We start from the raw sequence: 14721 nt of genomic DNA, 5'->3' as shown, positions 1-14721 counted from the left end.
TAACTGATTGAACGCGGCACGTGTATAACTTCAACCTAGGCCATGTTCAGTTGCCAAACGTTCTCGAACGTTGCAGATAGAAATGCCATGACTAGAGCCGATGTGATTCCTTATATACGCCAGAGAGGCACGTTTGAGCTATATTTTAGCCTATTTCTATCTGAACGTTCCAAAACCTTCAACCCTGCTGAACGCGTCCCAGATAGCAAGTCGGTAAGCAAGCGGATGTCACCCCATTCATTTCGCATCAGTGGAGAGACCAATCAAATCAGTGCATTACTCACAGCCAGTTAATAAATCAGTTAGCAAACCGATGTCACCCCATTAATTTCTCGTCAGTGGGGACCAATCAAATCACTGCATCACTCACATGGCTACACAGAGCAGAGCTCAGTAACCTGTGTTATGATACTGATGGACTTTTGAGACGGATGGTCTGTACGGTTGTGGATACTAGTACAGCGCCATCTAGTTGTCGCGTCGGGGATAAGAGTTGTTGACAACATGGCATTTTAGCTAGGCCTAACCCTAACCCTTTTGCTAACCTTAACCTCATTCTCCCAACCTGCTACATTAATTATCTTAACCTGCCATGTTAATTCTCCTAACCTACTATGTAAACAGACATCCAGTCTCAGCAATCCATCAGTATCACCACATCGCGGTATGTGTTGTGTTGTCTTATAGTGAGGCAGAAGGTAAAACTCTAGAGTGTAGGCAACTAAACAGAAATACATTTTTCTTTTCAAACTGTATGTTTTATATATATGGCTTATACACATCAAATGTACAACTGTCCAATTGCTGCAACAAACCATAGCCTAGCTAGCCTACTCGGTGGAGACTTCAATGCCTGAAAACAGTTTGAACTGCTTGCCTTACAATACATGTCAGCATCTTTGAACATTTTGGCAAGGAAAAATATGGCCTTGGTCAGATGGTGATAAAGTTGAACATTGGCACTATGCTAGGATGACTTGCTGAACAAGACTAATCCAATTAATAGGTTGGCATTTTTGACACTAACCAAGTGTAGGCCTACATTTTTAGAGCTTGGAACACCATCAGTTCTTTACATTCACACTGATTTGTCATGTACGTGAGGTTCCCTTGGAGGTACTATGTAAATCACCAGCTGTCAAATGTATTCCATGGAGGGCCGAGTGTCTGCAGGTTCATGCTCCACTCTTGTACTTGATTTGAATTGATGGTCACTAATTAGTAAGGAACTGCCCCCACCAGGTTGAAAGGAAAAAGGAAAACCCGCAGACACTAGGCCCTCCATGGAATGTGTTTTCCACCCCTGATGTAAATGGACTCTATTGTTAATGCATCCATCCTTAATATGTTAATCTATCATCAAAGAGGTTTACGTTGAAAAGATTGGCATAAAGCTCCACATGAACACATCTCCATAATGGGGCAGCAGGTGGTTAGAGCGTTGGGCCAGTAACCGAAAGGTTGCTGGATCGAATTCCCAAGCTGACAAGGTAAAAATCTGTTGTTTTGCCCCAGAGCAAGGAAGTTAACTCTCTGTTCCCCGTGCGCCAAAGACGTGGATGTTGATTAATAAGTCGATCCCCACACCTCTCTGATTCAGAGGGGTTGGGTTAAATGCGGAAGACACATATCAGTTGAAGAACTGTCCAACTTTCCTTTCCCATTTTGTCCATTTGGCCACATTACAGTCATGTACATTATGTATATGTCACCGGCAGCCTCTAGTGGACTAAAGGTCTCACTCCACATTGAGCACATTATCCAGAGATTATTATTTTATTTTTTTCACCTTCATTTAACCAGGTAGGCCAGTTGAGAACAAGTTCTCATTTACAACTGCGACCTGGCCAAGATAAAGCAAGGTAGTGCAACACAAAGTTAAACAAATGTACAGTCAATAACACAATAGAAGAATCTATGTACAGTGTGTGCAAATGTAGAAGAGTAGGGAGGTAAAGGCAATAAATATGCCAGAGGCTAAATAATTCAAATGTAGCATTAACACTGGAGTGATAGATGTGCAAGTCGAGATACTGGGGTGCAAAAGAGCAAGAAGATAAATAACAATATGGAGATGAGGTAGTGGGTGTACTATTTACAGATTGTCTGCGTACAAGTACAGTGATCTGTAAGCTGCTCTGACAGCTGATGCTTAAAGTTAGAGAGGGAGATATGACTCCAGCTTCAGTGATTTTTGCAATTTGTTCTAGTCATTGGCAGCCAAAGGAAGTGTTGGCTTTGGTGGTGACCAGTTTGGCGACAAATATGTAGTGAGGGCCAGCCAATGAGAGCATACAGGTCGCAGTGGTGGGTAGTATATGGGGCTTTGGTGGCAAAATGGATGGCACTGTGATAGACAACATCCAGTTTCCTGAGTAGAGTGTTGGAGGCTATTTTGTAAATGACATTTCCAAAGTCAAGGAACAGTGGGATAGTCAGTTTTACAAGGGTTATGTTTGGCAGCACGAGTGAAGGAGGCTTTGTTGTGAAATAAGAAGCCAATTCTAGATTTAATTTTGGAGATGCTTAATGTGAGTCTGGAGAGTTTAGTCTAACCAGACACCTAGGTATTTGTAGTTGTCCACATATTCTAAGTCAGAACCATCCAGAGTAGTGATGCTAGTCTTGCAGGCAACAATCGGTTGAAGAGCATAACATAGAACCATGTAACCAAGCAAAATACTATGCTTAGTCAGTGCTGTACACAGATTTATTGATTGAGACATAACATTCTTATCAAACGTTCGCATTCACTTCAATGCAAGACTCCTTTAATAGTTTAAGATTCTACTATATCACAGCAAATCAAACACTTTCATTTGACACTTCTCACATTAAAAGGCCAAATCATTTGGCAGATAATGCAGATATACCATATTCATAAATGAAATAACCCTTGTTAAATGTTTGTAGAGCAGATCAAAGTTCAGTATTTACAGTAGACTTAAAGATTAAAATTAATCTAGTCTACAACTTTGTTTGCTGCATTTACATAATTTCACACTCAGACTTTGTTAGCATGAACACAGGATATCAAATTACATATCCAATTGCTATCACACATCCGATTGAATTTCACTTCTTAAAATCATTTTCGAATTGTACAAATCTGATACTGTATATACAAATGCAATACACCCGCTTGACCATCGCAATGCACACTATATTCTCCATTAAAACTGAATTTGTTTGGACCACTTTGTCCAGACAGATATTTGGTCTTTCTCAAGCTAATGAATATCAATGATGGACAACACATTAATTAATTGATTACAGCTGTGACAGTAAGTTCATTTGCCCCGATTGACTGGGTCACCAATAAGTTCTGGGCATCGCTCCTCTCCTTTTGTGATGCTGTCACACTTGCGGAGTAGGTCGTAGTTGATTCTGTCAGTTATGACACTGTCTTGCTTGTATTGGGGGTGCTTGTCCACAAACTCCCTCATCCATTTAGCCATGGTCATCAGTTCACCTACATCAGCAACAAGAACAATGTGAGAAAGCATCATGTTTATTTGTTTCTGTTGATAATTAAGATACACTTGTTTATGTATGTTTGGCATTTATAACCCTGTACATTAAATTGTTAATGTGACTTGAGTTCAGATTCAACACTGTAAAGCACTAAGGCTGCGTTTAGACAGGCAGCCCAATTCTACACTTTTTTTTCACCAAATTGGTAATTTGATCAATCAGATTTGCTCTGAAAAAGATCTGATGTGAAAAGACCTGATGTTTCAAAGGATCCATTAGTGAAGGAAAAAAAAGTTCAGCATTGGGCTGCCTGTCTCAATGCAGCCAAAGCGTTATCAAAACCTTGTTGACAGTGTCAGGGAGCAACATGTGCCTTCTACTACTGGAATGCCGCATGCTTTTGCTAATCTCCACCAATGATGTGGAAAGCCCACAACAATACCTCACAAAACCCTGTTACCCAATCCAGAGTCAAATTGTCAGTGTTCATTTGCTAAATATACCGGAGGCACGTCTCTTGATGAGCTTCAGGTAGTTCAGGATGGTGCATCTTGTATCAACATCCACCTCCATGTTTTCTAGGTAGCAGTTGAGGATTGGTATCAACCCTTGAAAAATTCCTTCCTAAATGATAAACAACAACTTATGGTTTAAAGTAAAGAGTGCAATAGAAATATATATTTAATGATATTATTAAAAGAGATTGAACATGATTTAAACCACTTACAAATTAATAACAAATTGTACAAATTGGAATTCGTAACACATCATATGATATGCTTTTTCCCCCCCAGGACGTGACATACCATACAAAATGGATGCCTTTGTACTACTGGCTGAAATGATTCAAAACCTTTATACCGCATCTTTAATAAGCACCTTTCCATTGATGATTGTGTCAATGCTCATCAGTGTGTACTCATTGTCACCCTCACTGTCCAAGCCATTCTGGGCAGCCGATGAGGAGCTATCGAGGGCAGGGTTGCAGCCTATGGGAGGACACAAGAGAAGCTTTAGCATCAACCTGTTCAGGCATTTTGCCAAAACGCTCCCCGACCAGGTTTCAAAACACTGGAATCTGACTCGTATCCTCTCACCTTTATAGATGTCCTTCCGGAAGTAAAACATGCCCTCTTGGACTGCATTTCTTTTCTGGGCAACTTTCATGTTTTCATCAACCTTTTGATAGAAAACAGAACGCATAAATGGTATATCATTACCCTACATGCACTAGAATTTCATCAAATTCAGCTAATTAAAAGTATATCAGAAGAACAGCTGATCTCACCTTTGACAAGGGGATGAGAAAGTCCAGTTTATAGGACAGTATAACCCTGGTGAGCAGGACGATGAAAACAACGAATGCAGAGTTTTCAAAATCGGTAAGTTGCACCTGGAACAAACGAAAACAGGCACTCAGTATTTCTACACTACAAACATTGTACAAAACTGGTTAAGACACAGTACATGTAAATCCTTTTTGCAAGTATTTACTTGAAACAATATTTACTTAAAACAATGTGTATTTCAGGTAAATATCCAAATGACATACAACTCTATTAACACACAAGATTGCAGGGCTTATGTTACCTCCATGGGACGGAACTCAACTCGCCATCCGATGTCCGAGTTTGGAGGAGGAGGTTTGAACCTCATTGTCTGCCAGTTGGTTGACTGCAGATTCTACAAGACAGACAAATGTGATTATATCAACTAAAATGCCTCCTTATAAAATCACAGGTATTGGTCTAGTCGCAAACAGTCATGTAGTCACTATAAGTCAGTATTGGGTGGGTATCATTTTTACCTCAAAGTGATCAGACTCGTTTTCATCATCCAAGTAAATTTTCTCTTCAAATAGTGAGAGCGGATCCCGAATGAAGAGATGGGCTATGTGTTGGGCCAGCAGTTTGTCGATCCCTACAAACACAGATTTTGATCACTTCTCTATAGAAGGTTTAATGATTAAAATACGAATAAACACATTATTATTGTACAAACAGTTTCATTGCTTGAAAAATACATAAAAAAGTAAATTTCACATTTCATCTGGAGTCTTTTTCACCAGTTACTTATCCTTCATCATATTTTATTATTTCTATACACCATCTAGAATCTAATACTCACGTCATTGTTACAAAGCTCTTTACCTGCATCCAGCAGCTGTTTGTTGATCTCCTCGTCTATTGTCAGATCTATGTCATTGTACCTATCGCCACAGCTGGAGAGGTAGCTGTCGATTGAATCATATCTGGATTTCAAGATTCGAAATTTGTTGGTTTTCAAAGGCTGCAAAGAAAACACATTTCCATGCACATTGAAAGAGAAGTCTGAAAAACCTCTTGACATTTCAAGGAACAAAGCAGACAAATAACTGAAACGGTTCTGGCTAACATAATTGAACACCAGGAAATCAACAGAGAAATTAATAATGCCTGTCTGAGCCTGACACTATCGGAGTCTTCCATTCAACCCGCTGAAGCAACTAGCAACAAGCGAGTGGGCCTGGTTTGGCTGAGTCATGTTTCTTTAATTAGGAGCCAGTTTTTCCTGATTCATCTGCTCACCTCCAGCCCCCTCTCTTCCCCGGTCCTGTCATCTACCGAGGCAGAAATAACTCCCCAGCGACAATCAATGTCTGACACATAGCCTCTGTAGAACGGCGAAGCAGCACTGAGAGCCATCTATAAACAGATCAGCAGTTAGCGTTCCAGTTTCCACCACAGAAAAGGCACTCGAAAAAACCAAAGCGTTATTGAATACTGTAAGGATTCAAAAATGTGGTTAACCAAAGCTCTTAATGACACCTTTGAATTTTTTTATTACCATTTTGAGGCAATTAATACCTTTTCCTGTACGTTTTCTAAGAAAATCTTACCATTATAGGGCAGAATGTTGCTAGTTGGTCATAAAGGTACCTCGCCTCTTCAATGCTGCAAGCTTGGAATGTCACCTGGAAAAACATTATAAAAAAAGTTCAAGTTAATTTAAAGATTACTCAACCTGCTTATATAAAACATGTCCATGACTTCAAAAATATTCTCTAGTCTAGTAAATTAACATAAGTATACCAGGGTTATAGTTCTATAATGTGTTGCGTATACCTGAAGACAGCAGTTGCCCATTCCAAATCCCATGGCATCCATGTAGATGTGATCAGGTAGAGCTGCCCTGGCAGCCTCCCCATCGTCTTCCGGAAACTTCTCCACAAATGGAGATGGGGTGCATTTGTCTTTAAAGACTAACAAGGAGAAAGAAAAGTAGATACTGATAAGCAAGTCGTTTCAACTAATAAAAAAATGTTGCGCCACATTTTGGGCGATGGGTAGCCTAGCGGTTAAAAGCATTGGGCTAGTAACCGAAAGGTCACTTGTTCAAATCCTCGAGCAGACTAGGTCCCCTTAAACAAGGCCCTTAATCCAAATTGCTCCTGTAAGGTCGCTCTGGATAAGAGCATCTGTTAAATTACTAAATTGTAAATGTGGCCTAAATTTGACCACTGAAAATAAAATGACTAAATGTATTTGACTGAAAGGTGTAATTATTGAGTGCAAATGGTGAAGATCTGTTCTGATTTAGACTTACTGGGTACGTTGATCACCACCTTCTCTCCTCTTCTGTGACGAATGTTTCTGGTCAGGGTGCTGAAAAAACATTCACAACATACTTTGTTAAATGGGATGCAAATAAAGAGCTCAAATGTCACATATCATGCAGTGACACAAAATAGTGCAAATACCTGTGACAAACTTAATACCATAGCAACCTCTATAGAACAGTTGGTAGAGCATGGTGCTTGCAACGCTAGGATAGTGGGTTCGATACCTGGGAACACCCATATATCGAATATATGTTATTCAAGCCTACCTGAATCTTGGGTGTTGGTTTATGGCTTCATCTGGGAAGAACAGTGATTTTGACACTCCCTTTTCAACAGGTGTTGGCTTGTATTCTGGCTGTGTGAAGCCTGGGCAGCCTAACCTAAAACCAATGTTACAAGAATAACATTAATGTTAAGGTACTATAAATAAAATCTAACCGTTTCAAGTGATTTAGTGAGTGACAATAGGTAGTTAACTACCTTGGGAATGACGTGATGGTGGCAAGCGTTTCATTCTTATTCAGCACAGATGAGGCCTCTCGCCTTCGCTTCCCCATGTTGTCCTCCACTGTGTTGAACTCTGACATCGTCCCACCATAGGGCTGCCCCGGAGTCCCTTCGATCATGTAGCTGCCATACTCTGGCCTCCAAAGGGTAGGATGGCTACCAGGAAAAACAATGCATTATATATTTTAATAAGCAAACTTCCATTTTTAGAAGCCATTGAATAATGTTGTCTAACAAAACAAGGTCTCTGTCTGACAGAGTCGATTGTATTATGCCAATCTTTCACATTAAAGTAAACATGTTTTTTTAATCAGATGTGAGCCACTATCTCAGCGGATGGAAAATGCTGTGGGCAATGCATTTGTGCTACAGGGGCGTGCTCTTCAATATGTGCGACAGAGAGGCAGTAATGAGGAATGCTACAGCTATAGTTACAATTCCCCTGGGTTAAGTCAGCTTCACAGGTTCAGCACGTCATGGACAGTTAGCAAGCAGACTACTACAGTGAGGCTTGTACAAAAACATTCACATCAAATAGAGATGAAGGCTTTTTAACCCATGTTAAAGAAATTTAGTAGCCCAGGGTAGAGCAGCAGGTTGAATACCAGTGTAATTTGTAAGGTAGTAGTTCAAGAAAACAAAACATGTAAAACTCATGCTGAAGTTGCAAACTTGTAAAGGAGCTTTTGCATGAGCCATGAGGGAAGTGCCACTTTATTGCATTTTTTTTATTCAAAAGTTGCAGAACAGGCTAATGGAACATTGCCTTATTGAGCGACAGAAGCTGTGTAAACCACCCAAATGAGTTTGCATAAGAAAGGCCGATACATAGCAGCCAATTTCACACACAACCTGGTCATTTTCTAAACAGATTTAAAGATGACTTACTTGGGGTTGGTCTTTTCTCCTTTGTCTTGAAGGGTTTCCAAAACCTCCCCACCATTGAGAACAAGACGAACCTTTCCATTTTTCTCATCCATTTCGATCAACATGTATTCCACCTAAAAGGGCAAAAAAACACACACACACACACACACACACACACACACACACACACACACACACACACACACACACACACACACACACACACACACACACACACACACACACACACACACACACACACACTTTTTTACATAAGTTTGTATTTCGAACCATAAAAACAGTGTGCAAATTCAATGCCTTTCATGTTGAAATCAGTTAGGCCTACTGCACATGTTGACATATGAGACAAGAAGACACCACAGAGGCATTCAACATCAATAGGATGGTGTGGCCTAAATCGCAAAACAGTTTTTTCTATTCTCCAATGACAATGCAAGATTATCAGCCATGAAGCTTGTTCATTAGACCAGAATGGTGCAGACCATGTCTCCAAACACCACCTTTCTTTCCAATGTGCGTCACTGTGTAGACCCAAAGCCTTGATCCATACTTCCCAAGATCAAAACGGGCGCCATCACATCCATTCCAATTCATCAATTATGTTTCCTTGACTTTGACTCTACTACCCTGTAATCCCCCTGTCTGAAAGAGGGATTAATCTGTAACAACAACATTCCACATGAAATTGAGGCACACTGAAGGCAGCACAGACAGAAATCACATATCGACTACATCTAGATGCTATGTGCGACTTTTTTAAACAACCTATCTACATGCCAGATGCATGTTAAGGGACAACCTTTGAACATGTTTAGTAGCATATAAAGCTTAGATAAGAAATCTCTCAAAAATAAAATGTCTCAATAGGTGCAAACCATGTTATGATAAATAAGCACATTTATTCAGTTTTAGACATTAACTTACCAAACCATGTTTCGATTAGACATTTTTAACACGTTTGTATTAAGTATGCATCGGTTCTCATGAAATGTAAACAATTGTATAGATAAGAAATGTTTTTTTAAATAAAATATTTCACATACATCGAATTGATAGGTTGTTGTTTTACGGGGTCAGCCACACTTGTGTGGTTCATCTGGAGCAAATTCGGGTTAAGTGCCTTTCTCAAGAGCACATAGGAGGTATTCAAACCAGCCACCTTTCGATTACCGGCACAACGTTATAACCGCTCGGCTACCTGCCGCTCCTAGCAACAATATAAACGGTTCAATGGCCTAAGTAACTGAATAACACATCAGTTACTGATTCAAGTTGTCTAGATCTAAAACAGTTATGTAATGGTCAGATGCTTTGAATGGGTTCATTGTTTATGGACGGAGTATAAACATCTAAGCATTCGCTACAACTACTTGTACTGCATGCACTACTATCCTGACGACATGATGTAGCCTAAAACACTTGTTACACTTTGCTGCAATTCGGTTAGTCTTTCATCTGCACAACCGAAGTTGGCAACAGTTACAACTTCACTTAACTGGTGATAGAGCAGACTAACTGACAATGCCATTTGTGTGGATGACATGTAAAAAAAAATGTTATGCAAAAGTTTTTTTTTAAAAGCATGTAATGCAAAGGTTAAGCAATTCGACACCCTTACCTCATCGCCCCATAATAACACATCTTTCTGTCGTTCTTTCACCTTGTTATAGATGTTGAGAAACTGAACGATGCCATGTTTTCGAACATGGTCTGCATACTTTTTGGTTTCTTCCCAGTTGAGCGGTGACCCTTTTGACAGCAAGCCCATATCGCAAGAGTTCGGCACCGACAGCGAGACTGGCGTTTGCTATTTTGTTTAGCCACCTATAATTGTTGCTCGCTAACGTGTTATCCAAGTTCAGCGACGTAGCTACTGTCAACAAAACAGAGCTTGAACCAAACCAACAATGGTCTTGCTATTTTAACTGTAACGCTGGATACTTATTAGCTAGCCAACAAGGGAGGCCTTCACACATCTCTTGTTATCTAGCGAGCTAGCAAGCTATTAAAATTACCCGCTGACACAATGTCCCAAGCGCCAATAATAATGCCAAGGTTGTCCCCCCAGCAATACCTATCTAATTCAGCACCTACACCTAAATATATTTTCCTTGATGGAATCACTTCTCTATATAGTGAGGACCGGTCAATTCACTCGACTAGCCAAGAATCCTCTGTTTCAGTGTGCAACACCGAGTGAACAAAATTTCCTTCCTTGTACTCTTCACACTCACAGTGACTGAACACGTGTGACTGTGGGCGCGTTTGTCCGCTCAGACGTTTCCTATGCTTTGTCTGACAGATCTTACAACGCCCGGAGATATATTTTACACATCAGCTAACTAACTACATTATATGTTATAGCAATCTGTACATCTATGACGTTGTCAATTACTTAAACCACAACGGGGGGACGCGTCATTGTGACTCAGCAATCTTTCCCTCCTCCCTCAAACCAGTAGGCATAAAATCTATTTAACCGCTACATTACTGCCGCGTTCAAAACAACTGGGAACTGGGGGAAAAACTAGCTCCAACTAGGAACATCTTTTGAATGGTCATTCAACTCGGGATTCCAAGTTGGAAACTCAGGCATCTTTGTATAGCTCCGATTTTGTAGAGCTCCATCATTGTAAATACGATTTTGTTCTTAACTGACTTGCCTAGTTAAATAAAGGTTAAATTATGATTTGACCTCGGTTATTTCCGAGTTCACAGTTGTCTTGAAAGCACCATAAGGTGTGTCTATAAAAAAAATGAAAATATTGTAACGATGACAATGCAAGTAATTGTACGTACAGTGCTGGTCTTTCACCTAGTTTCCCATTTTTGCACAACTGGGCGTTATGCCAAAGTCATAGTTTGGCATAATAGAATGAGTAGCCTACCCTATTGCCCAGGAATAAATGTGTTGAGATCTATGTGGCTGACACCACACCGTGCACCACTCTGTAAAATTCATATTTAAAAAAATCTGTAGCCTAATAAACTAAGAGAACATCAGGATTGGTCTACTATCTGTTTCTATATCACCACTTAGTCAGAGTGTAATTAATACATTGTGTTGAGATGCCAGCCCGGAGGAATGCAAGTAAAGTTGGAGTTGGGCTAAGGGCCGGTGTCAACTGGGGACAATGTTGGGCGAAGAAACAACGGAAGCCATTCAATTTTCAATGAAAGAAAAGCAATGAGAAGCGAAGTGGGGCGACGCAAACTCAGGTGAGGGAGTGTGAAGAGGGGCGGACTTAGATTGGGAAAATCGGGACTTTATGCAAATACTCGTCTTTTGATTGACCAATCAAAGCTCACTATAGCTCCTAACCGCTATTGGATTGGCAGTTGAAACCTGGTATCTTTAGGCGAAGGTAAACGAAACAGTGCTTGCTTCCTCCTGATTCAGCGCAAGTGAGGACACTTCACGCTGAGGAGTGAGTTCCACATCTGCTACATTGCTTTAGGATAGGGTGTTTTTTTTTAAACAGTCGATACTTTCCCATCCAATTGGCGACAGATTTTCATACGCATATTGAATAATCCGTTTAAGGAAAATATGCGCCTTTTCTCTCCAGTGGTGTTTCCACCAAACTGACTTGTGGCAGATAAAAATCATTAGGCGATGACGTAGTGCACACAACATGTTTCCTTTAAATTGTCATGTACCAAATAAAAAATGTACGTTCAATGTGTTTCCATCGCATTTTCAACTCTACAGATAGTCACAAAAAAACGTGCGTTATATAGCGAATGTGCCTACTCATCTTGGCATTTGCACTGTTTTGGCATTTGCACTCTAGCCAACAGCTCACAGAAACAGTGCGGGTAGGCTAGTTCATTCACAGTTGATTAAAATCCACACGGTAGTTGATTAAAATCCACACGGAAAATATTTACACAAGAAGCAACCTAATATCACACAGTCAACTCTAGTCAGTTAGTAATTTCACCATTCTGCGATTCTCATTCTCACACGATGAGATTATTATGGAGAAGATTTGTCAAACGGCAGCCAAGCCTCGATCATCATGTCACCAGAATAAGACCCTGTGTATTTATTGCAATGGAGCATCAAGCTCATCACGTTCACGTTTACCACCCTGTGAAGTTCATCATAATTTAATGTATCTGTAACCTAAAAAACTGCATGTTTCTTGTTTTGTATTAACACCCATTCCCTGAACTTGCTTCCCGACTCTCAGCGCACATCGTTACACTCATAAATATCAAAAATAAGTAACAAAGACAAAGACAAACTAATTGTAGTATATAAATACAAATAAAGGGCATCAAATTATTACACCATTACCCTATTGTTAACAAAAAACACGCAAATAAAACTAAATTGCACAAATCCTATATCACACAAATAGAATAACACACTTATAAAGAAGAGAACCTGATTATTGAAGAGTAAGACTAATTCTGAGAGCAGTCCACAAATTTGGATACATTTCTGAGAGCTCCCTTTCTTGTATAAATATCAGCAGCTCAAGCAGGGTCATCGTCTTTGATGGCAAGTCAGGCAAGTTCTTCAGTTCCTGTGCAAGCTCTCTGCCATCCGAGTCTGAGTGTTCTTTATAGTGCAGTGTCATACTAAGGGCCTCACATTGTTCTGTCAGCTCCTCATTTGAGAGACTTTGGAATGTTTGCCAGTTCTTTCCATGTTTTCATGCAGTTTTGGTGTTCGTGACTGCTGTCGCATGAAGTCAGCAAAGAACTTGCATGTTTCCAGTCTGTCAGTCCTGAGTATGCTAAGTAAATGTTCTTATTTGAAAATAGTTTACAGCAGAAGCAGAAGAGGCTGTTGTTTCTTTCAGAATACACCAACCAACTTCTAGGGATTTTTTCACCACTCACCAAGGTCTTCCTGAAATACTGGTGGCGGCAACTTCTTCCATCACTGTCATTCCTTTGGAAACCTAAGTTAGGTGGTACCTCACTTGGTCCTCTGCAACTAGCAGCAGGGTCTGTAGACAGTGGTTCATCCTCAGCAGCAGGGTCTGTAGACAGTGGTTCATCCTCAGCAGCAGGGTCTGTAGACAGTGGTTCATCCTCAGCAGCAGGGTCTGTAGACAGTGGTTCATCCTTAGCAGCAGGGTCTGTAGACAGTGGTTCATCCTCAGCAGCAGGGTCTGTAGACAGTGGTTCATCCTCAGCAGCAGGGTCTGTAGACAGTGGTTCATCCTCAGCAGCAGGGTCTGTTGACAGTTGTTCATCCTCAGCAGCAGGGTCTGTAGACAGTGGTTCATCCTCAGCAGCAGGGTCTGTTGACAGTTGTTCATCCTCAGCAGCAGGGTCTGTAGACAGTGGTTCATCCTCAGCAGCAGGGTCTGTAGACAGTGGTTCATCCTCAGCAGCAGGGTCTGTAGACAGTGGTTCATCCTCAGCAGCAGGGTCTGTAGACAGTGGTTCATCCTCAGCAGCAGGGTCTGTAGACAGTGGTTCATCCTCAGCAGCAGGGTCTGTAGACAGTGGTTCATCCTCAGCAGCAGGGTCTGTAGACAGTGGTTCATCCTCAGCAGCAGGGTCTGTAGACAGTGGTTCATCCTCAGCAGCAGGATCTGGTGCGGATGCTGCTACAGGCATTTCTAATGGAGAGCACATGGGCATTAGTTTACACAAGTTATTCACAGCATTTATAGTGATGGAACATCCCACATACCCAGTAATAATAAAATCCTTGTTACCTACAATATGGAAACTTAAAACTTTGGAAAAGGGAAATTATTTATTTTGTTTATCTTATGCAGGGATGCACACATAAACACATGTACGTGTACACACACACACACACACACACAAACACACACACACACACACGCACGCACGCACGCACGCACGCACGCACGCACGCACGCACGCACACACACACACACACACACACACACACACACACACACACACACACACACACACACACACACGCATGTGCGTTTGCGCACAAACACACCTGAAGAATCCTGCTGGGGGGAAGTGGAAGAAAGTGGGTCTTCATCCTCAGGCTCAGGCAACATTTGTGGCTGAGGAGGTGGATGGCTCCTCATCCTGACCAGTGCCAGAGGGTGCTCCAAAATATTTCAGAAATGCCCCTGAATTTGCATTGAAAAACATTATATGAGTCTGACACTCAAAATGTGTTTGTTGCGCAATTAAATATGCATGTCATTATGCACAATTTATCAAACTTTCAGAAAAGGAACCAAATAAACCATACAACCTCCTTGGCTAATTCTAGGCATAAGACACCCCAAAAG

The 14721-nt window shown here is 40.9% G+C and overlaps 1 protein-coding gene across 1 annotated transcript; it reads right to left on the bottom strand.

Moving 5' to 3' along the window:
- Positions 1 to 2692: 2692 nt before the first annotated feature.
- Positions 2693 to 10842, bottom strand: LOC139376925 (glutamate-cysteine ligase, catalytic subunit). The gene is made up of 16 exons (XM_071119932.1): positions 10089 to 10842; positions 8471 to 8583; positions 7556 to 7738; positions 7342 to 7455; positions 7060 to 7118; positions 6579 to 6715; positions 6353 to 6427; positions 6042 to 6158; positions 5625 to 5763; positions 5282 to 5394; positions 5065 to 5157; positions 4763 to 4867; positions 4572 to 4653; positions 4354 to 4463; positions 3978 to 4098; positions 2693 to 3472 (listed from the first exon to the last, which is right to left on the bottom strand). The coding sequence occupies exons 1-16, from the start codon at positions 10236 to 10238 to the stop codon at positions 3291 to 3293; spliced, it is 1893 nt and encodes a 630-aa protein (XP_070976033.1). The 5' UTR covers positions 10239 to 10842; the 3' UTR covers positions 2693 to 3290.
- Between the last annotated feature and the right edge of the window lie 3879 nt (positions 10843 to 14721).

This window comes from Oncorhynchus clarkii, chromosome 20, assembly GCF_045791955.1.
Source record: "Oncorhynchus clarkii lewisi isolate Uvic-CL-2024 chromosome 20, UVic_Ocla_1.0, whole genome shotgun sequence".
NCBI classification, from domain to species: Eukaryota; Metazoa; Chordata; class Actinopteri; order Salmoniformes; family Salmonidae; genus Oncorhynchus; species Oncorhynchus clarkii.
This window is presented reverse-complemented; position numbering and strand designations above follow the sequence as displayed.